General features: G+C 44.1%; 2 protein-coding genes across 2 annotated transcripts in view; both read right to left on the bottom strand.

Moving 5' to 3' along the window:
- The window catches only part of LOC138977480 (uncharacterized), a 5,033-nt gene extending 3,489 nt beyond the window's left edge, over positions 1-1,544 (bottom strand). The window contains exons 1-2 of the mRNA XM_070350339.1: positions 1,479-1,544; positions 1,007-1,081 (exon numbers count right to left, since the gene is read on the bottom strand). Coding sequence (XP_070206440.1) covers positions 1,007-1,045 — 39 coding nt within the window. The 5' untranslated portion in view covers positions 1,046-1,081; positions 1,479-1,544. The remainder of the gene's footprint in view (positions 1-1,006; positions 1,082-1,478) is intronic.
- A 4,523-nt stretch (positions 1,545-6,067) lies between these two features.
- The window catches only part of LOC138976537 (uncharacterized), a 42,821-nt gene continuing 21,775 nt past the window's right edge, over positions 6,068-27,113 (bottom strand). The window contains exons 3-5 of the mRNA XM_070349396.1: positions 8,810-9,100; positions 7,565-7,775; positions 6,068-6,177 (exon numbers count right to left, since the gene is read on the bottom strand). Of these exons, the coding sequence (XP_070205497.1) occupies positions 7,587-7,775; positions 8,810-9,100 (480 nt within the window). The 3' untranslated portion in view covers positions 6,068-6,177; positions 7,565-7,586. The remainder of the gene's footprint in view (positions 6,178-7,564; positions 7,776-8,809; positions 9,101-27,113) is intronic.

Below are 27,113 nucleotides of genomic sequence, written 5' to 3'. Positions count from 1 at the left end.
ATTCTGAATAGCTTTGCAATTAGCATAATCCTCTTGTATTTAGATGAGTCAAAGACGCATACAGACATGATCCATAAAGGCTGTATCATTCTTGTTTTATTCTGGATATCTGTGTGAGGCCAAATACAAATTTATTTTGGTTTAGGGTAACCCGACCGAGCCTATTTTTACCCTCCGACCCTAACACTTTTTTTTTCATTTCTAAAACTGTTGGCACATTTTGCGAACCATACCGAGACTAAGGCAAGTAACCTCCGTTAGAATCGAAAAAAATGAAGAAAAAAAAAGAAAAAAAAAGCCGACCTTACCGACCCTATTTTTGTGTGGTCACGTTACCCTAAACCAACATATTTACACCCCCGGTATAGGGGTGTGTATAGGTTTCGGTCGATGTGTTTGTTTGTTTGTGTGTTTGTGTTCGCATATAGATCTCAAGAATGAACGGACCGATCGTCACCAAACTTGGTGAACAGGTTCTATACATTCCTGAGACGGTCCTTACAAAAATTGGGACCAGTCAAACACACGGTTAGGGAGTTATTGGTGGATTAAGATTCTACAAGGACTTATAGAGAAACATATTCATGGTCAAAGGAAAATAACCTTCTCAGTTGGTGGCAGTGAGAATGGGTGCAGTGAGAATGGTTATTTCCCTTTGACCAACGGGGGTGTTTTTCCTACCTCGAAGGAATTTCTTGTTTTATTTGGCCTTGAGTAGCATGACCCACTTGTGTTTAGGTGAGTCAACACACGTACAAATTCTTTTTCCTTTTTGTTTTAATCTTGGACATCTGTTCAAGTAGCAAGTTTCTCTCGTGCCTCGATGGGCGTGATGCATTGTAATCGTCGAAAATGTTCTTCCTCTATGATCTTTTCTTGAAACAGGATGGTAGGAATTAGATTGGAGAAACGACAAAGTCTCGGTGACTGCATTATAAAAGAGTACATGCAGCATACATTTACATCTCTGTGTATACGTGTTCAATTTTTATTTTATCTTACTTACCAATACAGTCACAGCTAGCAGTAGAAAGGTGGTCGCCATGTCGCTTGGAGTGTAAATATAAAAAGCCGAGTGTCTTCTTCTTCTTCTTCTGCGTTCGTGGGCTGAAACTCCCACGTACACTCGTGTTTTTGCACGAGTGGAATTTTACGTGTATGACCGTTTTTACCCCGCCATTTAGGCAGCCATACGCCGCTTTCGGAGGAAGCATGCTGGGTATTTTCGTGTTTCTACAACCCACCGAACTCTGACATGGATTACAGGATCTTTTCCGTGCGCACTTGGTCTTGTGCTTGCGTGTACACACGAAGGGGGTTAAGTCACTAGCAGGTCTGCACATAAGTTGACCTGGGAGATCGGAAAAATCTCCACTCTTAACCCACCAGGCGGCAGCGACCGGGATTCGAACTCCGACCTCCCGATTAGGAGGCCGACGTCTTACCACCACGCCACTGCGCCCGTCGGCCGAGTGTCTAAGAAAGATTGAGTACGAGGGAGAAAAAAAATGCGTCGTACCTTACTCAACGAAACTGGGTTACTAAGGTTGCGTTTCAGATACGATAAGACTCTTGTGTGTGTGTGTGTACGTGTGTGTGTGTGTGTGTGTGTGGTGTGTGTGTGTGTGTGTGTGTGTGTGTGATGGGTCATCAGTTCATGACCTCTCAATCTGGTAAGGACGTTGCAAAGCGTATCCAAGCAAACACACACACACACACACACACACACACACACACACACACATAAGACACACACACGCGCGCGCACGCAAGCACGCACGCACACGCACACACACACACATACACACACACACACGCCGTGGCAAACACACACACACACAGCACACACGCACACACACACACACAACACACACACAAACACACGCACCCACACACACACGCATTTAAGTCTCATTTTATATTAACCCTTTATCTTCTGTTGAAAAATGGGAGAATATCACCATCTTACAAACTGCTGACATACAAACAAACGAAACACTTATGACATAAGACACCGATATAGCATACTGACATTTTAATTCATAGAATCAATGTGTAGTTTCTAGAAGAAAGTTAATTTAAACTAAGAGTGTATGTTGCTGTGTGCAGGAAGGGGGGGGGGGGGTGAGGGGTTGGGAGGGGGGGGGGGCGTAGCTGTGGTGCCACCGTGAGAAAGTTAATTGTGAGAGATAACAGATGTCGGTGTGTGGTCAGAGTGGTGGGTGGTCTAGCACATGGGGATGGGAGGGGAAGGGGTGAGGGCGGTGTTGAGGTAATAGGAGAATGAGCAACGAATAAAAGGGTGGGGGCGGGGGGGGGGGGGGGGGGGGTTGTAGTGGAGGGTGAGAGGCAGAGATATATGTTGGAAGGAACCGTATGGGCAGTCGGTCTCCTAACAGCAAGCGCGCAGCAGGACCCAGCAAAGTGAAACATTATGGCGTTTTCGTTTAGTGAATGGGCGGAGGAGGGCGAACTTTCTGAGGAAGTTTTAAATGTGCTGCAGACGGAAAATCTGCAGTCAAAAAGGGCGCTTGTGCTTCTTTATGAAGAGGACATAAAAGAACTAAAGCTGAAGAAAGGGGACCGTCTTCTCCTCACAGCGGCTGTGAGTTCCCTGCGCGGGGACAGAGCAAACGGACCGCTGGCCAGGCCTGACACCAGCAGACAACTGTTGCTGGACGACATACTAAACAACGGGTCTGGCCAGACAAGGAGGGACACCACCTTCACCGACCCGGCGATATACGTCCTGACGAAAGGTGAGACAGGCTCTGTTCTAAAAACTACGGACTACGTGTCGTGCGCGGGATCGGAGTTGGAGTCCGAAATCCAGCTTGGGGGTGGATTGTCCCTGAAGCTGCCATCACAAATGCCAAGGCTGGACAGCGTTAGTCCAGCCATGTGGATGGCAGCCAATGGACGCATTATGGCAGAGCTTCTCCAGCGTGGGGACCTACAGCAGCAGGATACCCTGGACTACATTGCCTACACCGTGAAGGTGGGCGAACTGGCCTGTCGCTATTCCTGGCCGTCTGTTCTTCTGTACGATCAGGAATACCGAGCTCTACAGGCAGCATCCGGCTTCAGATGGGGTTCGGACACACCTCACCTGTCTATGGTATCACTTCGTGAGAAGGCAACGCACGGGACGCAGCAACAGCGCCAGGGCAACGCTACAACAAAGCGTCGACCCGTTGCGGCGTCGGGAAAGGAGATCTGCTTGCAGTGGAACAGAGGTTACTGTACGTTTGGTAGCCGGTGCAAATTTTAGCACTCCTGCGCTTCCTGCGGACAGAATCACCCCAGCAAGGACCATCACCAGGGGGGGTCCGCCCCACCATCGCAAGGAACTCAGGCTCCAGCAGCGCCCAAACAACAATAGGACAGGCAGACCACACAGGTAGGCCCCATCCAACTATCTGAATCAAAAGACCCCTTCGCTGGTACATTTCTAGGGCAGGTGAATTCTATCAGTAGCAAACCTGGACAGTGGGAATCTGAGTTAAAACATGACTGGGATAAAGAATCCATATTAGATGGAATAAAACATGGGTTTAAACTTTCTGATCCTGATAGCAAACCTATTGATGCAGAACAAAGAAATCATCGCTCGGCTTTAGAGCATAGTGACTTAGTAGAAACTGACCTCGTGGACCAGATAGAAAGAGGGCACTATTTCGTTGCAAGCGAAAAACCAACCGTAATCAGTGCAATAGGCGCTATTCCAAAAACAAATGGAAAAGTTCGGCTTATCCATGACGGTAGTCGTCCACAGGGGGTTGCTATGAATGATTATGCCACAGCTGATAGGGTTAGATTTCAAACGTTAGACGATGCCTGTCGTTTAGCAAAACCAGGAATGTATTGCGCGAAACTAGACCCGTTGTCAGCTTACAAATCTGTGGCCATACATCCTTCGGAATACTCAAACACTGGCCTAAAATGGCAGTTCAAGGGGCATGACCGTCCAACTTATTTGTTCGATACCCGACTTCCCTTCGGGGCGAGACAGGGACCTGCCATTTTTCATCGTATTTCGCAAGCCATCCGTCGTTCCATGTCCAAACGTGGTTTTAAACAGGTAGTAGCATACATTGATGACTTTTTAGTGGTAGGTCAGTCATTCGAAGAATGCAATGCAGCTCTGTATGAGCTAATTCGTTTAGTACTCCAGCTGGGGTTCTTTATAAGCTATGATAAAGTGGTGGGGCCTACACAACGGATTACCTTCTTGGGGCTAGAGATCGACACCCAAGAATGCACCCTGTCCCTCGGACAGGATAAACTGGTCAAGCTTGAAGACCAGTTGCAGCAGTTTTCTGCGCGAAAACGGGCAACGTTGAAGCAGTTGCAGCAGCTTGCAGGCAGCCTTAACTACGCAGCCAAAGCGGTCAGAGGAGGAAAGTTCTTTTTGCGCCGTATTCTGGATGTGATGCTTCCCTTACGGCAAGGAAAACACAAGGCGCGGCTCTCGGCAGAGTTCCACAAAGACGTGGCGTGGTGGCTCACGTTTTTGCGTGTCTTTAATGGCACTGTGTATTATACTGATATGCCCACCGTCCATGTGTGGGTTGATGCGTGCAATGTCAGTGCAGGAGCTTTTTGTGGTGGTGATTGGCATTATACAGTGTTTCAGTGTGATGTCCCAGCCGCAGTGGGACTGCATATTAATTACAAAGAAGTGATAGCAGTTGTGCAGGCTGTGGAAGTGTGGGCACACACATTTCGTGGAAGTACAGTAACTGTTCACACAGACAGCACAGCTACGAAAGGCATTGTTAACAAAGGCTACACAAAGAATGCTTACATCAATAACCTGCTTCGTAGAATGTTTTGGACTTGTGTAAAGAATAACTGTCATGTTGTTGCTGTTTCAATTGCAGGGGACCTTAACAAGATGGCTGATACTGTCTCAAGATTGCATGAGAATGGAAAGTTAGAATTGTTAATGCTGTTGTTGTCTTATTGGTCTCATGTTCGAGCTCCCAGTGTGTCAATGTTGTTAAATCAACACATGTCAAAAAGGGCCTTGCATTTTCTGGGTTCCAGGTGCTGCTAACATTTTCCGGAAAGAACTTGAGGCCGAGCAGGCAGCTTTTAGAGGTCAAACATTTGCCACCAGCACACAAAAGACATATGCTACTCATTTACGTTCATATCTGGCTTTCTGTGAAAAAATGGGTATCATGCCGGTACCTGTGTGTGAAAATACTGTCGCATTGTTCGCTACCTATCTTGCTAGAACTCTTAAGCCTACTTCAGTTAGACAATATATCAACATTGTTCGCTTGCTACATCTTGAGAGTGGGCTGGAACATCCATACAAAGATTCGTGGGTTGTGAGAAGCACTCTGAAAGGCATTGACAGATGCAAAGGCTTAAGTGTCAATAGAAAAACGCCAATCACCCCAGATATACTGCTTGAAATCAAACGCAAGCTGAATTTGACCTGCAGAACAGACTGCATATTCTGGGCAGCTTGTCTACTCCTGTTCTTTGGACTGCTCAGAAAGGCAAATGTGCTGCACGACAAACAATACGACAAAAACAAACAACTGTGCCGTGGGAACTTCCTTGTCGGAACAGCAGGCCAGCTATCGGTACAAGTGCGCTGGTCAAAGACTATCCAATTCCGTGAGAAAATTCTCAGCATCACTTTACCGAAATTAGCACCACACCCTCTTGACCCTGTGACTGGTGTAGTGAATGCGTTCCGGTTCGACAAACAAGCTCAGCCCGACTCGCAAGCTATTCCGCTCAAAGGATGAGCAACTTAGAGAAAACTTAGATTGAGCAGACAATTTATGTGGAATATTCTTTAATTTATTTACAATGAATTTTGGACATTTAATCACAGAATGAAACCAATTACTGAGAGCATTCATGTCGCACCACACACACACACACACACACACACACACACACTAAACACACCCACACACACACACACACACACCCAAACAGACACACATACACACACACACACACACACACAAACACACACACACACACACACACACACATATCACGGACAATTTGCAGTCACAGAATACCCAACACTGGTGCATTGCATGAAGACATTTTTTATTTCTATCTTCAAATGCTAAAACAGATGTAATACTACCCTCAGCGAACTTCATGTCTGTTAGAATGATCCATCAACGTAGGTGGTACTGCCTGAAAGAGAAAGTATGACACGTATCTTGGTTAACATCATAAAAGGCGGTACACTGGAAAACAGCAACATATCTGAACTTAGAGAAATAATCCTATGGAATAGTTGGCTACTGACGGATTTTTTTCAAGCCGTTCTTGTCATAACTGTGGTAAATGCACTCATTATAATTATCAAAAACATTAACCCAAATAAGCAAACACACGGAAAGATAGTCAAAAACGATTATGACAAGGATGAGGAGGAAGAGGAACACAATGATACTGACGACGATGATGATTAATGATGATGACAAGATAGACAACAAGTCGCGTAAGGCGAAAATACAACATTTAGTCAAGCTGTCGAACTCACAGAATGAAACTGAACGCACTGCAATTTTTCAGCAAGACCGTATACTCGTAGCATCGTCAGTCCACCGCTCGTGGCAAAGGCAGTGAAATTAACAAGAAGAGCGGGGTAGTAGTTGCGCTGAGAAGGATAGCACGCTTTTCTGTGCCTCTCTTCGTTTTAACTTTCTGAGCGTGTTTTTAATCCAAACATATCATATCTATATGTTTTTGGAATCAGGAACCAACAAGGAATAAGATGAAAGTGTTTTTGAATTGATTTCAAAAAATTAATTCTGATCCTAATTTTTATATTTTTAATTTTCAGAGCTTGTTTTTAATCCAAATATAACATATTTATATGTTTTTGGAATCAGAAAATGATGAAGAATAAGATGAACGTAAATTTGAATCTTTTTGTAAAAAAAATATTTTTTTTACAATTTTCAGATTTTTAATGACCAAAGTCATCAATTAATTTTTAAGCCACCAAGCTGAAATGCAATACCGAAGTGCGGCCTTTGTCGAAGATTGCTTGGCCAAAATTTCAATCAATTTGATTGACAAATGAGGGTGTGACAGCGCCGCCTCAACTTTTACAAAAAGCCGGATATAACGTCATCAAAGGTATTTATCGAAAAAAAGAAAAAAACATCCGGGGATATCATTCCGAGGAACTCTCATGCCAAATTTCATAAAGATCGGTTCAGTAGTTTGGTCTGAATCGCTCTACACACACACACGCACAGACAGACAGACAGACAGACAGACACACACACACACACACACACATACACCACGACCCTCGTCTCGATTCCCTCTCTATGTTAAAAAATTTAGTCAAAACTTGACTAAATGTAAAAACGAGTATGACGAGGATGAGGAGGAAGAGGAACACAATGATACTGACGACGATCATGATTAATGATGATAAGATGATGATTATTGATAAAAAAACAAGATAGTCAAACACGATTATGACGAGGAGGAAGAGGAGGAAGAGGAACACGATGATACTGACGACGACGACAATGATGATTAATGATGCTGACAAGCGCACCTGATACAACGCGGCGTGGCTCTCACTCGGACACTACCCACAGCAGAGCGATGGACATGAAGGTCTCCTTGCCCACGTACCTCCCGTACTCATTGGTCATCCACAGCGTGTCGCCCTTGGTGAACTGGAAGACCCCGGCCTGGCCGCTCTTGGTGCCGTGTTCGTTGAACCAGGCGAACAGGTACTTGTTGTCGTTCTTGTAGAACATTACCTTCATAACAATAATAATGAAAACGACGTTAAACACCAAAGAAAGAAAGAAAGAAAGAAAGATTAAGTAGAAGTGCAATGCCAAGGCACTGCATACACCCCGCGAAAGACAAATTGCCTCTCTCTCCCACACACTCACTCGCACATATCAGGCTTTTTGTGAAAGTTGAGGAGGCACTGTCACACCCCCATTTTTTCAACCAAATTGATTGAACGTCTGGAAAAGCAATCTTCGACGAAGTCCGGACTATGGGATTGCATTTCAGCTTGAAAGCTTAAAACTAGTTAATTAGTTTGCTCATTAAAGTAAAATCGATTTTTCAGAATAAGGTTTAAAAATGATTGCATGGTATTTCTCATCTTCTCCTGAATTAAAAAATTATATAAGCCTAGATATGTTATATGTTTTCCCTAAAAATGTGCTCAGAATGAAAGATAACAGGAAATAGAAATGTGATGTCTCAATAACTTAAATAATGACAATAAAAAATGTTTATAGCACTTCTCCACAACTCAAAGCGCTTTACAGTGGCTGGGTGCGGAAGGGGAGATATATATACAAATCAGCACACCGTGCAGTAAATGTCGCATCAAAATATGGGAAAATAGACATCAATGCAATAAGCAAATATACAAGCATACATTAAAAGTGCTGTTGCACTGCTGCATGCACCATGGACAAGATATAAACAATCAAATGACACACACACACACACACACACACACACACACACACACACACACACACACACACACACACACACACATCAAACCGAGTGTTAATCACAATCAAATTGTGTATACATGTATTGTGTTCACGCGATTTGAACTTCTGATAAGGCGCTTTATAAATGCCATTTATTATTATTATTATTATTATAAATGACACGCACAAAGTACACACGAGCTAGAGCACACACGCACACACACACACACACACACACACACACACACACACACACACACACACACACACACAGTTGCTCGTAGTCGGGACAACGGTATTTGGAACAAAACTAATCTTTCAGCTTTCACCTTCAGGGTGTTGCCATCAGGGTCTCCTCGCATAGACACGATGTAGTTACCAGTCGTGGGGATGGTCCATGTACGCCCTGCAGAGTTGTAGAGAGAACCGTAGTCGGTGGCCTTTGCTCTGTTGAAGCTGAGCCTTTCATACCTGGACTGTCTGCCAATACTGTCCGTCCAGGCGGTAAAGGCAATGTGATGGCTATGTTTGATGTACTTTTGCTGGTTGGCTTCTAGGCGTACGAAGGAGAAGGAGGTGCCGCTTTCCAGGTGCGTCCCGGTCGTGAAGGTTACATTGACCTGTGAAGTGCATGATTATCACAGGAATGGGTGAGTGAGCTCAGAAATGAATGAATGCTGTTGGCCTACGTATGCTCAATTGTTGAAGGTTAAGCTGCTCGCTTACAAGCACAGTTCCCTCACTAACTCAGATCTGGTCACGTAGTAAGACGAGGTAAAACCATCCCCCCTCCCCCCCCCCCCCCAATTCTTCCCCCCGCCCCCCCCCCCGCCCCCTCCCCCGCTCCCCCCTCCCCCGCTCATACCCTCGCTCCCCCTCCCCTTAAGTCACATGCCCACATCAGGTGGCTTTTGCGATATTCATATATTAACAAGAGGCGAAGCCTTCAAGGCTCACGTAAGAAATCGACAAACAGTAACACAAACTCAATCACTCCGTCACAGATACACACACACACACACACACACACACACACACACACACACACACACACACACACACACACACACACAGTAAGCATAGGTGAAACTGTGCAAGAAAGCGAGACCCTGGATCTGCCAATTAGTCTCGGCCCGCTCACAATAACAATGACCGAGATTTTCAGTAATTCCTTTGCGTGACGTCTAACCCTCTTACGTCATAATGTGACGTCTTCAAATAGTTTCTATCACACACGTCAAACACTTTTGACCGAGACGTAATCTTCTTATGCGAGCTTTATCCATAGACTCGGAAATGTTAAAGTTTCTATCACACACACACGCACGCACGCACGCACGCACGCACGCACAGACAGACAAAGTTTATCATCGCATAGGCTACACTTACGTGAGCCAAAAAGCAACAAAAACCAGAGCAAATCTCACAGTGCACAGACATCAACGAGGTTGTTCGTTTTTGGGTATGTGACCAAGTGGAGGGATGACGTCATCCCATGTAAAAACCTGGCCAGACTAGGGCGGGAAGATCAGTAGCGACACTGGCATAGAAACCAGTTGTTGCTATCGGCATAGGTGCGATCCCCACGGTCGGCGAGGGATTTGATTCAAGATTCAACTTCATGCAGACTGAGACTCTCGATTTAGAAACAATTTCATCTTATTCCTTGTCGGTTCCTGATTCCAAAAAACATATAGATATGTAATGTTTGGATTAAAAACAAGGTGAGGTAGTTAACAAGAATAGAGATACAGAAAAGCGTGTTATCCTGCTCACCGCAAACCAGTACCGCGCTGTACGTGTTTGTCAGTTTCACTGCCTTTTTCTCGAGCCGGGGACTGACGATGCTATACGGTCTTGGTGAAAAAATGCAGTGCGTTCAGTTTCATTCGGTGAGTTCGACAGTTTGACTAAATGTAGTAATTTCGCCTAACGCGACTTGTTGATTTATACCAAAGGTTTTGAGTCGTGTATTGAAAATCGAATATGGTGCGTGAGTGCCCTTGAACAGCTTTCCAACAATTTTGTATTCTATTTTTAGTACGGGATATCCCCAAGGAAAGGTCAAAGGGAATATGTATCACCCCGTGTCGACTGATAGTAATGATAGTAGAGTACTTCTAGTATGAGTTATTTCTAATATGCTGACTGTTAGCAAATGATAACAGACATGTCGAGAAAAAAAGATATCAAGCATGAGCCTTTTAGGAGAATGCTGATATCGTTTGTGAGACATGTCTGTTATCATTTGCTAACAATCAGCATATTAGAAATTACAGTTTTATTATCGTTTAAATCGACCAAAAGAAATTTCCAAGCGATCCCGCGAATTAGACGGAACAGCCGCAATGGGAACTTAAGCGCTCCTACCTGATTATGCCTGTCAGTCAAAGAATTCTCGTGACCTGGGACAGCCAATCAGGGTAACACACCTGACGTGATGAAAATTCACAAGTCAAATGCGTTTGACACACAACAATCTCACAAGATAAACCATGCGTTTCGGTTGCTTCACTTTATCTTGTTGAACAGAGAGCGACAGATTTAGAACCGACTCCAGACGGATGGAAAATGACGTATAGATACATTTGACGTAAAGCGAGTGACGCAATTTCACTTGATTTTTCCGAACTTAGATAATTTAAGATTTCAAGTGAGCGGGTCCGCATTGCACACTCAGAGGATGGGCGGTGCCTTGCTGTTCCGTGAAGCACCCACCGACAAAACTCGCTTTTCGGTATTTTTAGATGAAGAGAGTATTATCTGACAGCATTTGAAGTGTCATTCTTTAGAATAAATCACGCTGATATTGTTGATTTAAATTGTTACTTTGTCTTGTTAATTTTTATATATATAGAAAGTTATAATGAGAGCGCTGCAAAAAATGCCAAAATGTGCACTCGATCGCTTGTACTTTTAAAGAAAAGTTAAATATAGAATGACGTCAAGAGCGAGAATGCATAGAAATTATACATGAGCAAGGGAGATCATCCTTTACTCTGTGTGTGTCTCCACCGCCTACATTCCAACTAGTGGAATTTTGAAAGCAGGGAGCACACTAGAGGTAATGGAAGAGGTGGGGGGTGGGGGTAAGAATTAGCCTACCGGAGAATCAAACCCTTTTGGAGCCGATTGCAACACTGAACAAGAATAACCCGAGGAGAGTTCCACAACCTCAATGGATTGGGAATTCCCCGTAAGTGCATTTAAGGGCATTCTCATAGAGTGCTGAACCTGAAAAGGTCCGTTTTTATTTAGCCAAGACTGCTACCGGTTTCGAGCTGAGAAGCTCTCATCAGGCAGTCTCTTGGCATAAAACAGAGAAGAACTCTCAAACTTCCATGCAAAAGAGAAAACCACATTTCTGCGGTAGGCCCTCTGCATAGACGAGAATCCTTCTTTGATTCCCATGCAACTGTCAGTGAAGAGTAAGAAAAATAAATTTGAGGTATCAGCAGCTGCTCTTGGTTGTTGAAGCAACAAAATAGAATGTTATAATGAGAGCGCTGCAAAAAATGCCAAAATGTGCACTCGATCGCTTGTACTTTTAAAGAAAAGTTAAATATATATATATCTATATATATATATACGACTTGTGTCTGTCTGTGTGTGTGTGTGTGTGTGTGTTCGCGATGCACGGCCAAAGTTCTCGATGGATCTGCTTCAAATTTGGTGGGCATATTCAGGTAGACCCCGGACACAACCTGGTCGATGAGAATTTTCAACACGTGCTCTCAGCGCGCAGCGCTGAACCGATTTTGGTTCCACCTCAGCTACCCGGGCCCCCATACCGACACACCAAAGCCGCTACACCACATCACAACGCCAAAGTTCTCGGTGGATCTTTTTCAAATTTGGACACCGTATTCAGCTACACCCCAGACACAATATCATCGATGAGATATTTCAACACGTGCTCTCAGCGCGCAGCGCTGAACCGATTTTGGTTTTTGTGTTCATTTCACCATTACAAGTAACTCTTCCTTATCTTCTCCAGTGTGTTGCGTTTATCTCCCTTCCTTCGTGTGGCTTCAATCCATATTCCCGTTTCTAAGTTACTATTTTTAGAATGTCACTGTGCTGTCCAGAACGCTTCCCTTGCACCCGTAAGTTGTTCTTACTGTCAAAGTGAAAAGGTCGAATCAATTTATAGCCACGCGAAAAATACACTCTCACCTATCTCTATATATTTATAGATATAGATATACATATATATATCCCATGACCTCCCTTCTTTGTCTCTGTTACTTCAGTATGGGTATATATGTTGTATTTTTATAGCTCAATAAATACATCATGGACTCCAAAAAATATATGATAGTGCAGATTCCGATTTGGGCAAAGGACTACTTTCCTACCGACCTTTGACCTCGCGCCGAACAATGTGACACATTTGTATGAAGTTCTAAAATCGTATTGCACGGTTCAGAAAACCATATCAGTTGCACGCAAAAATGAATCTCAGAACTGATCTGATGTATGAGATGCAATAAGCAAAAGTTTCTTTCATTATGAAAGCAATGCAGGTCGAAAAAAACGAACATTCAACTTACAAGATAACCAGATGCTAGCGAACCAAAACAAAAACACGAGTACCCTCCCCTTGCATCGTTAGCAGACGACTTTTGAGAATCTGTCGGTAGTGTGTTTTGGTGTGCGCCTTCAGCTATCAAACATCGGCTGTTTCACGTGTTTTGCGAGCAAGTCTACTCTTTTGCCCGGCTCTGCAGTAAGTCCACATATTTTTCCGTAATCCAGTCATATTCCTTCAAAATGCAATCAATCGGCGGTGACAGACGTGTCGGTCGCGTTTTCCTCACACCATACCAGTTTAAGTTCATCCATGCAAACACACTCGCAAAACAGTTTATCACGTAGATACATTTCAAATAGGGAGCAAATGGTTAAATCTAAACCTACATATTTGTTCCCTAAAATTTGCTTCTCTGTCAATAAGCCTAATTACACACGTTCGAGAAAAAACAACGTGGAATCGATTCTGAATCGAGTAAGCCAAATGGGTCCCAAACCCGTTTCGCCCGTTCTGCCGACCTGAAACGCAAAACAAAAGAATTGTGCGCTAGAATTAACTTCTATTCGACTTCACTACTTTCTTGCAACTTATGAACCTTTACTTAAAGCTTTTAAATGGTCTGAAAGTAGTGTTACCGCGTACTTATCGATGCACTCATTCGTTTTATTTTTTCAGCGACGGTCACTTAGTTTAAGGTTGCAAAAGGGCTAAGTCTCGCTGGCAACAGTTTTACCCTGCACAGATCGCAACAGTGCCGCTAGTAGTCTACACTTTGTGTTTGATGGTAGAATGGGATATACAGATTACAACACTCGTGGTTTTTTATATGGCTTGTATTTCAGTCAAGACCCAGCGGGAATATCAATCGAGAGCCACTCGCCAGAGGCTCGTGTCTCCCGATGATATTCATCCGCTGGGTCTTGACTGAAATACAAGCCATATAAAAAACCACTCGTGTTGTAACCTATACATATACGGCTTCTCTGTGTGTGTGTGTGTGTTTGTGTGTGTGTGTGGGCAAAAACCTGTGTATTGTAGAGTTCTGTTTGTGATGTGGTCTAGCGGCTTTTGTCTGTCTGGTGGCTTTTCCACTCGCCCTGCAGGAGTCCTCGTGATTCTCGGGAGAGAAGTGAAAGTCACTAGAGGGTGAGCTTCAGCTCACTCTTTGTCAAGGGACGCTTCTGTCATCCCTTCTTTTATTCTTTTAACAGTGCGAGACGCCTGCTCATAGCAAAGCTCACTTTTTTTTAGTCATTTCGCTTTTAGAGGGTCCTCTACCAAGGTCGCTCACAACTACACACAAACACACTGCTCTCTGAGTACTCCTCACTGCATTTGAACACCAAAAGGCCCTCACAATGGCCACTGCCACCTTTGTCATAAGCGACAAACCACCTCTGGCTACCTCTACCCCTGCTGAATCTATGGACAGCACAGTGTGTTGCAAACCCCGAAAAAGGTTAAGAGATTCCGACAGCTTCTCTCCAACAAGTTCAAAAAAGACAAAAGAGAGCTCAAAAGAGAGCTCAAACAACCACTCTGACGCTGACGCCAGTGTCAATAACCACAACGCAGTAGTGCCCTCAGAAGACGGGAACATTTCACCGTCCCAAAGCACAGAAGGCGATGACATTTTTAAAACTCAACGCCGCCGTCAGCGGAAGAAAAAAGCACCCATTGCTAACAGTGATGCCGAACAGGCTCTGCCTCAGCCACAGTCAAAAGTCTCACAACCAGTCAAAACTGGGCCCCCTAGACACACAAAGTCAAAAAAGGTGACACCAAGTCTTCCTCCAACCTTTGCACAATACCCAGTCATTCTCACCAACGCGGCTACAGGTCCAGCTATGTTCTCGAAACTTGGGCCATCACTCCAGTGTCGTGTTTTGGTTGACGCGGTCGGTCAGATAGAAGGTGTACGACCTCTACCCTCGGGCAAATTCTTGATTGCCTGCTGCAATGAAAAACAACAACATAAACTTTCCAATCTCACCAGTCTCGCTCAAGTGCAAATAAGATGCACTATACCAGAGGCAACAACGGAAGGTGTCATCAGACCCATCCCACTCTCTGAAGACCTTGATAAACTTCAACAATCTCTTGAGAAAGTAAAATCTCTTCAGCGGTTAAAAAACCAGAAGGGGGAACTTACTCAAGCTGTCAAAATCACTTTTTTAAAGAAAACGCTACCAGATACAGTGAAGATAGTGAAAACCTTCTTTGCTGTCAAACCCTATGTGGACCCAGTCAGAAGGTGTACTAAGTGCCAGAGATTGGGACATGGCTCCAAACAATGTAAAGCCAGACAAGACAAATTATAATGCCCAAGATGCGGTCAAAAGAAAGACCACCCAGTTGACAACTGTTTAAATGACAAACACTGCCTAAACTGTGGCGGTCCCCACTCGGCAGCTTACTTAGGCTGTCCTGAGCTAGTGCTCCGAAGAACAGCAAACAAAATCCGAGCAGCCAAATACATCCCATATGCAGAAGCAATAAGAAGAGCAAAGTTTGAAATAATGAAAAAACAAAAGAAAGACCCAGATACATCTAATGACTCTGATTCAGAAGTCGATGAGTGCTGGGTGCTGAAAATGGCAGGGGGGAAAAGTGCTCCTCGCGGTGCCAGCAAAGCAAAGAGAAACCTGGCTACCTCCCCAGCTTTCGTGGCTGAGATTGAAAAACAGGATTATAGCACTATCTGGCCAGAACCAACAACAAGCCGCATACGCACAGGAAATCAAGGCGGACCAAGCAACCCTCGCAGTGAAAACCCCATTTCAGAGCAAAATATCGCACTCCAGAGACCTGGACAAAGAACTGGCATAAACCCTATTAATAATGAGTCTACTGTTGCCCAGAAACTAAAATCAACACACAATGTAAAAAAGGCCCCCACAAAAGCAGCAGACAAAACAAAGACAAACAAACAGCCAACAACAAACAATGAGAAAAAGGTTGCTGATGCAGAATCTCAAACTTCCCCCACACACGATTATGATGACTTGTTCATGGATGAACCAAAGTTGATGATTGTTGAGGAAGATGAAACACAAAACACACCAAAGCCACAGTCCGAAGACTGCCTCAGACAACATATTTTAAAAGAAAGCTATGCAAAGATGAAGATGATGAGCGCCGAGAACTGCGGTGAGGTGTTCAAATTCGTCACTGGCATCCTAGCTGCACTTATTGAAGCAAAAACGAATGAAAGCCCCGAAAATGTTCTGACACTTCTGACAGGGCTATATACTGAAATATTTAAGCCAAAGGAAAATCCAACTCCACCAGCCTTAAATAAGATACTTACCACTCAATGCGCTCTTCTCGGCATTCAGGGAGGCAGATCTATAACAGAGTCTCAACCCCTTGACAACACAATGACATAGAGAGTTGAGGGGCAGATCAAACGGTCACAACAGACTTTAGGTCTTCTGTGATTGAAATGGATTCAAGAATAAATATACTGCAGTGGAACTGTCGTTCCCTTAACACTGCTCTACCGTACCTTATTAATTATCTTAACCAAAACAACATGTTCAATGTATTATTGATACAGTCCCCACTCTGTCATGCGGGAAAACTCCCCTTCATATCTGGTTTCTTTTACCCACCCGTCACAGATTATCAGGTTGATGATACGAGCGGAGCACAAACTATCAAGTACACAGTAACCTATGTCAGAGACAATCTGAAGTACAATGTTCACCCAACCCCTGTTCCGGCCGACACAAAAATACATTCAAACCTAGTTGAACTTCTGCTGAATGATGGCCCATCCATCTTCTTATTAAACATATATAACAGAAACATTACCAAAGGCCCGATTTTCAGCTGGCTCCCAGAGCTCGACGGAAGACGCACCTGGGTGATCGGAGGAGATGTAAATGGCCGAAACCCCCTGTGGGATGCCAACTTCCCCGATCAGACATGTGCCGTGGGAAAGAGCCTTGCCACCTATATAACGCAATCAAATGTGTACTTACTAAATGACGGATCAGCAACCAGAATACCCGATATCTCAAACCAACACCCCTCCGCCATTGACATAACCTTGGTTAGTCTCACTCTCGGATTAACAACGGACTGGTGCGTTGTGTCAGATAAATTAAAAAGCGACCACTTACCAATCATGATATCCATTATTGGGAAATCACCACACACAGAGCCAGGTCCAAAAGCCTTAAAATACAATTATAAAAAGGCGGACTGGGCAGTTTTCAAGGACGCTGTCACTAAGTCTGCCGATGCACATACCCTCTTGGATGGCAATCCAGAGTCCCAAGAAAGTATCGACAACAAATATAAACAGCTAAGATCAAACCTGCTGAATGCAATGGAATTGTCAATCCCCAAAACAAAACCTTTTATCGGACCCAGTAGAACTGATCAGAGCCCATGGTGGACAGAAGAATGCAGAACAGCCATCAGGTTAAAAAGAACTGCAAAAGAGAAGTATGATCGCTTCAGGTCTGCACAAAACCACAACAATATGAAATCAACTGAAGAACAATGTGACAAAATTATAGACAAAGCAAAAAAAGAATATTTTGAAAACATGTCCAGTAAAGTGAGCGATTACAGAGATGCTGGAAAAATTTGGACCAAAATAAGGACATTCAAATGCAGACACAAGCAGGCTGAACGTCCTCTTATGCACGAAGGAAAAAAATATGAAAGCCTTCCTGAAAAAGCAGAACTGTTTGCAGATATTTTTGCAGCAGCAAGCCAAACAGATAAACTGTTATGTGAGCAGGAACTCTTCCGTAAGAAGTGGGAGGATAAACAGGACTTAAACGACCCAGAACTCAACCCTTCCTTAAAAATAAATGCTCCCTTATCCATTCAAGAACTGAAAACGGCTATAGCATCGGTGACAAAAGTCCGATCCGCCTGTGGTTCTGATCCAATAAACTATCAGGTCATACAACATTTACCAAACCAAGGATTAAATCTTTTACTGGATTTTTATTCAACATGCTGGAAGTCTGGCCTGATTTTCCACAGCTTGGAAAGAGGCTGTTGTGATCCCCATTTTAAAGCCTGGAAAACCAAGAGCTGACCATTCCAACTGGCGCCCTATATCTCTGACCTCCCATCTGAGCAAAATCTATGAAAGAATACTAAAATCCAGACTAGAAGATGAAATGGAAAGAAAAAAGGTAATACCCCTGTGCCAAGCCGGTTTCCGTCGAGGCAGGGGTGTCTCGGATCACATTGTAAAACTGTCCTCCAAAATTAAGAAAGCTCTCTCACGCAAGAAGTCTCTCTTTGCTGTCTTTTTTGACATCAAAAAAGCCTACGATACAGTATGGCACCAACGATTGTTGTTCAAATTGAAGCAATTAGGCATCAGTGGTAATATGTTTCAATACATAAAAAGCTTTCTACTGAACAGATCCTTTCAAACTGATTATAAAGGTGCCAAATCATCCACTCGCAAAGTTGACATGGGAGTGCCACAGGGCTCAGTAATAGCACCACTGCTTTTTAGCATTATGCTGCATGACATATCGACAATTAAAACACATGGAGCCGAACTGACGCTTTATGCGGATGATATTGCTCTATGCAAAGAGTATCAAAACAAAACCTATAAAACAGAACACAAATTCTCTAAAGAGTGGCAAACAGCTATAGATAACATTGCGAACTATATGCGGGAGAATGGCTTCACTCTCTCTGCCGAAAAAACTGTATTCGTTGTCTTTACAAACCGAAAACTGGAAGATCGAGAAAAGATACAGTTCTCACTAGATAAATCTGTTGTCTCACCCAGTCAGCAGGTGAAATATCTGGGCGTACTTTTCACCTCAAATGGACTATGGACTGCTCACTTAAAGTATCTTCTAAGCAAAGCAAATAAGACCATCAACCTTCTTAAAATACTGGCTGCCCAACCATGGGCAAAGTGCCCAGTTATTCTAACAAACATCACCAGAGCTCTTATAAGATCAAGACTATCATATGGACAGGAGGCCTACTTCTCGTCGGCTCGAAAATGGCTTGATAAGCTACAGTCAGCGGAATGTCGTGCCCTTCGGCTTGCCCTCGGACACCCAAGGCATTCAAAGCAGGCCATTGTATACCACCAAGCAGGATTCCTCCCTCTTGACATGTGGCGGCGTAAGTGCTGCGCAGATTACAATGTTCGAGCCAACACAGTGCAAAACTCAACAAAAGAGGAGCTACAACCGCATTACAATCATGTCCAAAACAAAAAGGCCCACTTTGGCACTACTTTCTCCTCACTGGCTCAATTCAATGCTTCACTCTTTAGTGAAATCAGTGTCGACCCAAATGATGTGGCCCAAAACCCCATATCTCGTGATCCCTCATGGACAATGAAAGAAATGAATTTTGACACAGAATATTGCACAGCTACAAAGGATGATCAGTTATTACTCAGGATACAAGCCCTTGAGCACATTGATACTGTATACAAAGGCCATGTTCATGTTTACACAGACGGGTCAGTGTTGGATGACAAGACGGCTGGCGCAGCTTTTGCAATCCCCAGCGATGACATGACTGGGAAATTTAAACTGTGCAACAGAAACTCGATCTTCTCAGCTGAGCTCCTTGCCATCTGCATGTCGCTTGTTCATCTCAATCTCAAGAACACTCCTCCTCAAAAGATAGCTATATTCTCTGACTCCAAAGCAGCCATTGAAGCATTAAGATCTAACAACAGATCAAAAAGACATGATCTTGTCATTGCCATAAAGGAGCTGGCAAATAAAATTATAAAAAAAGGAAGCGAGATTAACCTGGTCTGGTGTCCAGCACACGTGAACGTGCCTGGCAACGAGAAAGCGGACAAAGCCGCTAAAGAAGCTGCCCAAGGCATAGGCGCCTCCGAGGTAGACCTGCCATTGTCTGCTTCTGAGATCAGTAGCCTTACAGACTCTCTTCTCTGGAGAGAATGGAGGAACAAATATATGCACAAGGCTATAAGCTCTGGCTGGCTCATTCGGGAAGCCCCATCAAAACAGATGAACACCTATAATGCATGCCCACGTGTAATAAAAAGGATTAACCGCCTTAGGGCAGAAGCTGGGAATTACCAATTTCTAGAGCTTAAATGCACCTGTCAATCCGACCTCACCATTGCTCATTTGACTTTGGAGTGTGATTTGAACTCATGCCACTTTCAACCCCTGACTCAGTTTATAAACTCAAATAGAAATATTCTGCCAAATACCTCAAAGGAAAAATTAAGCTATCTTTTAAGTTTTAATAAAGACCTTGGGTGGCAAGGTCCCAAACTTATCACTTGGTCCCTGGATATGAAGAGACATTGCTGCGGCTGACGCCATTGCTTCTCATACAGCTACTATATATTTGTATCAGAACTTTTAAAAATACCATTTTATATCCAAGTATCTTTCAACACCATTTTTAATTAGATGAGCGAGAGTGTGCGGGGGGCGGGAGGGTGGTGAATCACTGTACATAAAGGGAAAGTTTGTGTGCGTGCCTGTGTGTGTTCTTAATCTAAGACAAATGTCGCCAATGTTTTTACAGAGTGACGTTAAATAAACGATTTTATCATCAATCTGTCTGTATGTTCTGGCATTTGAGAAGCCACAACAGATAATATAGGGCTAAGAAATAAGCTCTAAAAATCTCAAGTTGTTTTTACTGTCAAAGTGAAAAGATCGAATCAATTTATAGCCACGCGAAAAATACACTGTCACCTATCTCTATATATTTATAGATATAGATATACGTATAGGTTATGTCTTGTTCCTTTGTATGTCTGTCATGTCTGGATGTGGATGTGAGCGTGAACAAGCAATGGATTCGTACAACGATATTGAGACCACACCAGTTCCATGTTGGGCAGAAGTAGAAGTGTATTTATTCTTTTCTATTCCACAAGAGCTCCGCAAGGGCAACAATCAAACATGGTAATGAACAACAATAAGGAGTTGTCTCCCATAGACCATTAGCTTATCGTTACATCTCCCTTTCTTTTAAAAGTTAAAAGAATCAACTTTATAAAATCATTATTCTTTTAAATCCTTTTGACGCAAGTTCAACTGTAACCAAATGTCTTCCTGGCTTTTACCATAATCTAACTCAAATAATATTCAAGGCGTAGATCTTCCAGTTCAACGCATGCACATACTCTTGTCAGTGTTCAGTCTCTAGAAATTGTCATTAACAGTCAGTATAATTCTCGATTATTCTTGCATACAGTTAATAATTAAACTTGAACTGAAGATCCTTGAATTCTGCTGAAGAATACCGAAATCTGGATACCATCCAACACACAGAATAACTAAACACTTTGCAATCATTGCACAATTAACTACACAGATTTGCTTTCACAGCAACACAAGCACATTTTTCTTTCACAGCAACACAAGCACATTTTGCTTTCACAGCAACACAAGCACATTTTGCTTTCACAGCAACACAAAATCACTCCTGCAGGAATCGGGCAGGTTTCACTACTGCTCTCCCACTGCGAGTGTGGTATCCGCCTGGAGATGGCTGATGCTCTGTCGGCTCATCTGGAGGTGGAGATTCATCTGGCGCTGGTGTTGGCGTCTGCTGTGGCTCTGGTGAATGACGTAGCGCATCAGGAACGATGACTGGACCTGATGTGTTGTTGGTCTCACCGGCACTGTCGTTGGAGCTTCTGTAGCGCAGGTGTCTTCTGTTGCGTCGAAGAGGTCCCTTGTCTGTCTGTACCAGGTAGGATCTCGGCGCGACCATCTTCGTCACCTCGCCAGGCAGCTTCCATCCTTTCTCACCATCGTGTTTGATGAGAACTGGGTCACCGGGTTGAAGTTCCGGCAACTGCTGTGCACCGCGATGTCTATCGTGGTGAAACTTCTGTTTCGCTTTGAAGGCCTCGTCCTTCACTCGTAGCTGGTCATGGTTGACTGTACGCGGAGTGAAGTTTGTAGGAAGCGACGGTAACGTTGTCCGTAGCCGCCTCCCGAACGCAAGCTCAGCTGGGCTCGCGCCTAGCTCTGGAATTGGCGTTGCTCTGTATGTCAGAAGAGCAAGAAAGATGTCATCTTGCCTGAGGATAGCTTTGGCGGTATCCACTGCTCTTTCCGCTCCCCCATTGGCCTGCGGAAATCGTGGACTACTCGTCTGCTGCTGAAAGTTCCAGTCTGATGCAAATTTTCTGAACTCTTCAGATGTAAACTGTGTGCCATTGTCCGAGACTACTGATTCTGGAATCCCGTGGTGTGCAAATGAGTTCTTCATCTTGCAGATAACGGCGTAAGCTGTGGTACTCGACAGATATGCTATGTCAATGTATCTCGAGTAGTAGTCTTTCATGACAAGGTAGTGTTTTCCCTGAAACTCTAGTAAGTCTACACCGATCTTCTGGAAAGGACGATCAGGTAACTCTGTCGGCAAGAGTGGTTCACTCGGTTGCGACGGTCGTTTCTCGAGACAATGTCTACATGCCGCGACTCTGTCCTGAATGTCCTTACTGATACGTGGCCACCACACTGATTGGTTTGCACGCTCTCTGCACTTGTTTATTCCTTGATGTCCATCGTGGATTCTGTCGAGAATCTCTTTGCGCATGGAAAACGGAATAACAATACGATCACCTTTGATCAAAAGTCCATCACAAACACTGAGCTCCCCTCGGATTGCGAAGAAGTCTCTTGCTGCAAGCATCACATCTTGCTTGTACTCAGGCCATCCTGCAACAGTGTAATCGAAGGCAGTCTTGAGGTTGACGTCCTTGGCCGTCTCTTCTCGGATCTGTTTCAGCTTAGTGTCCGATACTGGCCATGAAGCATACACTACGCTTACGTGTGAACTGATGTCTTCCGTGCGACTAGTATCTGCTTCTGTTGATGCTGGACTACGTGAGAGTAGGTCTGCTACGACCATATTCTTTCCTGCAGTGTACTCAGCGATGGGCTTATATCTCATGAGCCTCATCAACATCCGTTGACAGCGTAGTGGAGTTTCTGACAAGTCTTTGTTGTTTATCAGGGTGACTAGAGGTTTGTGGTCTGTGATGAGTCTGAACGTATCTAATCCCATGAGAAATTTGTCAAATTTCTCGCAGGACCACACTGAAGCAAGGCACTCTTTTTCGATTTGTGCGTATCGTGTTTCTGTTTGTGAAAGTGTTCGTGAGCAAAACGCAACTGGTCGAAGACCTTCTTCATGCTCTTGCAACAGGACACCTCCGATGCCATAGGAACTTGCGTCAGCGCTTACGACTGTTGGTTTCGTCGGATCGAAGAACGCTAGTGTTGGCGCTGAAGTCAGTAGCTCCTTGACTCTGGTGAACGCTGAAGCTTGTGCGTGTCCCCACAACCATGCTGTTTCCTTGACCAACAGGCTGTTCAGCGGCTGTAGCACAGTGGAAAGATGTGGCACATATCTTCCCAGGTAGTTCACCATACCTAAGTAACGTCTCAGTTCTTCGACGTTCTCAGGCTCCTTCATCTTGACGATCGCTTCAACTTTGCTCTCATCTGGCCTCACTCCATTCTCGCTGATCACATGACCAAGAAATTTCAGTTCTGTTTTCTTGTACTCGCACTTGTCTTCATTCAGCTCTAGGCCTACCTCTTTCAGTCTTTGGAAGACTCGCTTCAAGAGCTTGTCATGCTCTTCATTCGTTGAGGTATGTAGCATGATGTCATCATAGTAACAGATAACACCCTCTATGTCCCCGAGTATCTCTGTCATTATTCTTTGAAAGATCTCTGGAGCTGACGAGATACCGAAAGGTACTCTTTTCATGTAGTATCTACCAAACGGCGTTATGAAGGTAGTCAGTTTGGCGCTGTCTTCATGAAGAGGAATTTGCCAGAATCCGGAACGAGCGTCTAATCTTGAGAAGACCTTGGAACCCTCCAGCCGTTGAATGGTTTCTTCCACTGTCGGAATCATGTAACGTTCTCTTTCTACGTTATGGTTGAGTTTCTTCAAATCCACACAGATTCTCACATCTCCCGACGGCTTGACAACTGGAACCATAGGCGACACCCATTCTGTTGGTTCTTTCACCTCTTCTATCACACCGTTGTCCTTCATTCTTTTCAGTTCTTTCTCTACCTTCCCTAAAAGAGGAATAGGGACGCGTCTAGCTGTAGACACACTGTATGGAACCGCATTCTCTTTGAGCTTAATGCGCACAGGTTCACACTTCACTGAACTGAAAATCTCGCAGACTCGCTTCACAAAGTTCATCTCTGTAGCACTTTTTCTGCTGAGTAAACACTCTGTATCATGTTTTACGACGAACACTGTCAGACACACATCACCTACTTTGGTCTCAAACTGTCCAAGAACTTGAAGTCTCCCTCCAGGACTGTTCAGCACCAGCTTTGTTTTCTTCAACTTGGGTGGTGTTTTGAGACTGTGATATGTCTTAGAACTGATAACGTTGACATCAGCACCTGTGTCGATCTTGAAAGTAAGCTGCTGACCGCACACTGTGAGGTTCTCTCTCCAGGGACTTTCATCACTATTCACTGAGTCAATGAAATATTCCTGTGGTTTGCTTGAACTTTCACTAGTTTCAGTTTCATTCTGAGCGTTGACTCGACTAACAGTCTTGGACTTGCAACACCTTGCAAAATGTGAAAGTTTTTGGCACTTGTGGCATTTCTTTCCTTTAGCCGGACACTCAGAGTCTTTGTGTACAGTACCACACTTTGTACACTTTTTCTTGTCATTCCAAGCACCTGTGTGTCTTGGGTTTGCGTGTTTCTTGAACTTCCATTTCTGGTCTCTGTTGGTGGAATCAACTGAAGCTGTAGCACCACTAGTACTCTGTCTCTGTTCTTTGAGCTGTTGAGTCACTTGTTCGTGCTGTCTTGCAATCCTCATAGCTTTCTGTAGATCTAGATCACTCTCCAGTTGAAGCTTTTGTGACAGTTCTTTGTCTACAACACCAAGCACTAACCTATCTCGAATCGTGGTTTCTTTCTCAGCAAACTCAGCGTACTCAGATAGATCGTACAATGCTCGTATGTACTGTTCGACACTCTCTTCTTCCTTCTGTTCACGTCTGTGAAATTTGGCGCGCTCGTGTATAACGTTTTTCTTTGGCAGAAAGTACTCATTGAACTTTTCCAGCACTACGTCATATTTCTTGCTATCTTCTGCATTCAGGTTAAACTGCGAGAATATTTTCTCTGCCTCATTACCCATACTATAGATGAGTGAACTGACCTGAATTTCTCCATCTTCTTTCATCAACTTTGATGCTACTCGATAGCGTCCGAAGCGTTGGCGCCATTCTGCCCAACCGGCCGGTCTCACAAAGTCAAAGTTTGCAGGTGGTTTGAACGCCATCTCTACTCACTATGTACTTGACCCCATTCTAGACACCATGTCTTGTTCCTTTGTATGTCTGTCATGTCTGGATGTGGATGTGAGCGTGAACAAGCAATGGATTCGTACAACGATATTGAGACCACACCAGTTCCATGTTGGGCAGAAGTAGAAGTGTATTTATTCTTTTCTATTCCACAAGAGCTCCGCAAGGGCAACAGTCAAACATGGTAATGAACAACAATAAGGAGTTGTCTCCCATAGACCATTAGCTTATCGTTACAGGTTACAACACGAGTGGTTTTTTATATGGCTTGTATTTCAGTCAAGACCCAGCGGATGAATATCATCGGGATCCACGAGCCTCTGGCGAGTGGATCCCGATGATATTCCCGCTGGGTCTTGACTGAAATACAAGCCATATAAAAAAACACGAGTGTTGTAAGCTGTATATCCCATGCGTACACCAAAGACAACGTGGACCACAACAAAGCACTGTAGTTATCTGTGGTGTGTAAATAGGTGAGCCAGCGAGGTGTGTTCCTCTTCACTATCCCATGCTAAAGCCTCGTCGCCGAAGAAATAAAGTGCAAACAAGTGCATCCGTAAATGTGTGTTAAATCTACATTCAAACCACCGTACGATTTGCTTTTGAATGCATTTTAGTTTCAAGATAGAAAAGAAAGCACACGCAATGAAAGTTTTCATTGAATCAAAGACAGTTTCGATTTAGGTTCTGAGTCCGTCCAAGGTCACAGTGCCAGGCTACGATTGCCAAAACCGGTTTGGTTAACTCGGATCCCAATTCTAGTTTAATTTTTGTGTTGGAGAGTAGAATTAACGAAAATAAACTAACATTTTACTGAATAACTTTCTTTAGATTTAACCAGTAATTTCATGTACGTGAAATATATCTCTGAGTTAATTTGTTCGATCGTGCTTGCCCATACTGGTAGCGTCAATTCTGTCTACAACGATGTAATGGCCGCTCCTTGAAACGGGTACATCACGAAGCGTCCCGGTACCGAAGCGTCCCGGTGCCGAAGCGTCCCGGTACCGAAGCGTTCCACTATAACGCGTCACAGGGGTACCGGGACGCTTTGGTACCGGGACGCTTCGGGACGCTCCCGCGCAGTAGGGCACGAAGCGTCCTGGTACCGAAGCGTCCCGGTGCCGAAGCGTCCCGGTACCAGTCACCACGCACATCCTCGGCTCGCATGCCAATGTATTTATAAAGCAAAGGGAATGCCTGTAATTCACACAGAGCAATCACTTGGTCTTAAACGTGCACAAGACAAAAACTGTCATACTGGGGGAGCGAGCCAGTCTGAAGAGTACTCGGGTCCAGCGCGAGCGTTTTTTATTACCCAAATGAACCCAAACAAACCCAAATTAACCCAAATGATACAATTTAAAAGTCGGAGGCAGAACTGAAAAGACTTTTTCTGACGCTCACGCTTAGTGAAGCCAGAAAGCGTGTGTGATAACAGACATATCCCTCTTGTGAACGGAAGCCTCCGAACTTTTCCCCCGAACTTGTCCACACGGGTACAGTATTTCTAAATTGGTGTAATGTGAGTACAGATCTAAAGTAAAGTTGGGGAAAAGTTGGGCAAAAAGTGATTTTTTTTTACCGAAAGCAAATCAAGGTCTGTGCAAAATTAAAAAAATCAGTGAAGTTAAGGTCAAATCAAGGTCAAGATTAAATTTAAAAAAAAATAAATATGGTTAGTCAAGTCAAGATCAAATCAAGGTCAACAAGGGCGGATCTGGGGGGGGGGGTTACACGGGTTACGTAACCCCCCCTCCCCCCACCC

This window comes from Littorina saxatilis, linkage group LG9, assembly GCF_037325665.1.
Source record: "Littorina saxatilis isolate snail1 linkage group LG9, US_GU_Lsax_2.0, whole genome shotgun sequence".
Lineage (NCBI taxonomy): Eukaryota > Metazoa > Mollusca > Gastropoda > Littorinimorpha > Littorinidae > Littorina > Littorina saxatilis.
The sequence above is the reverse complement of the archived record's forward strand: the minus strand, read 5'-3'. Positions and strand labels throughout refer to the sequence as shown.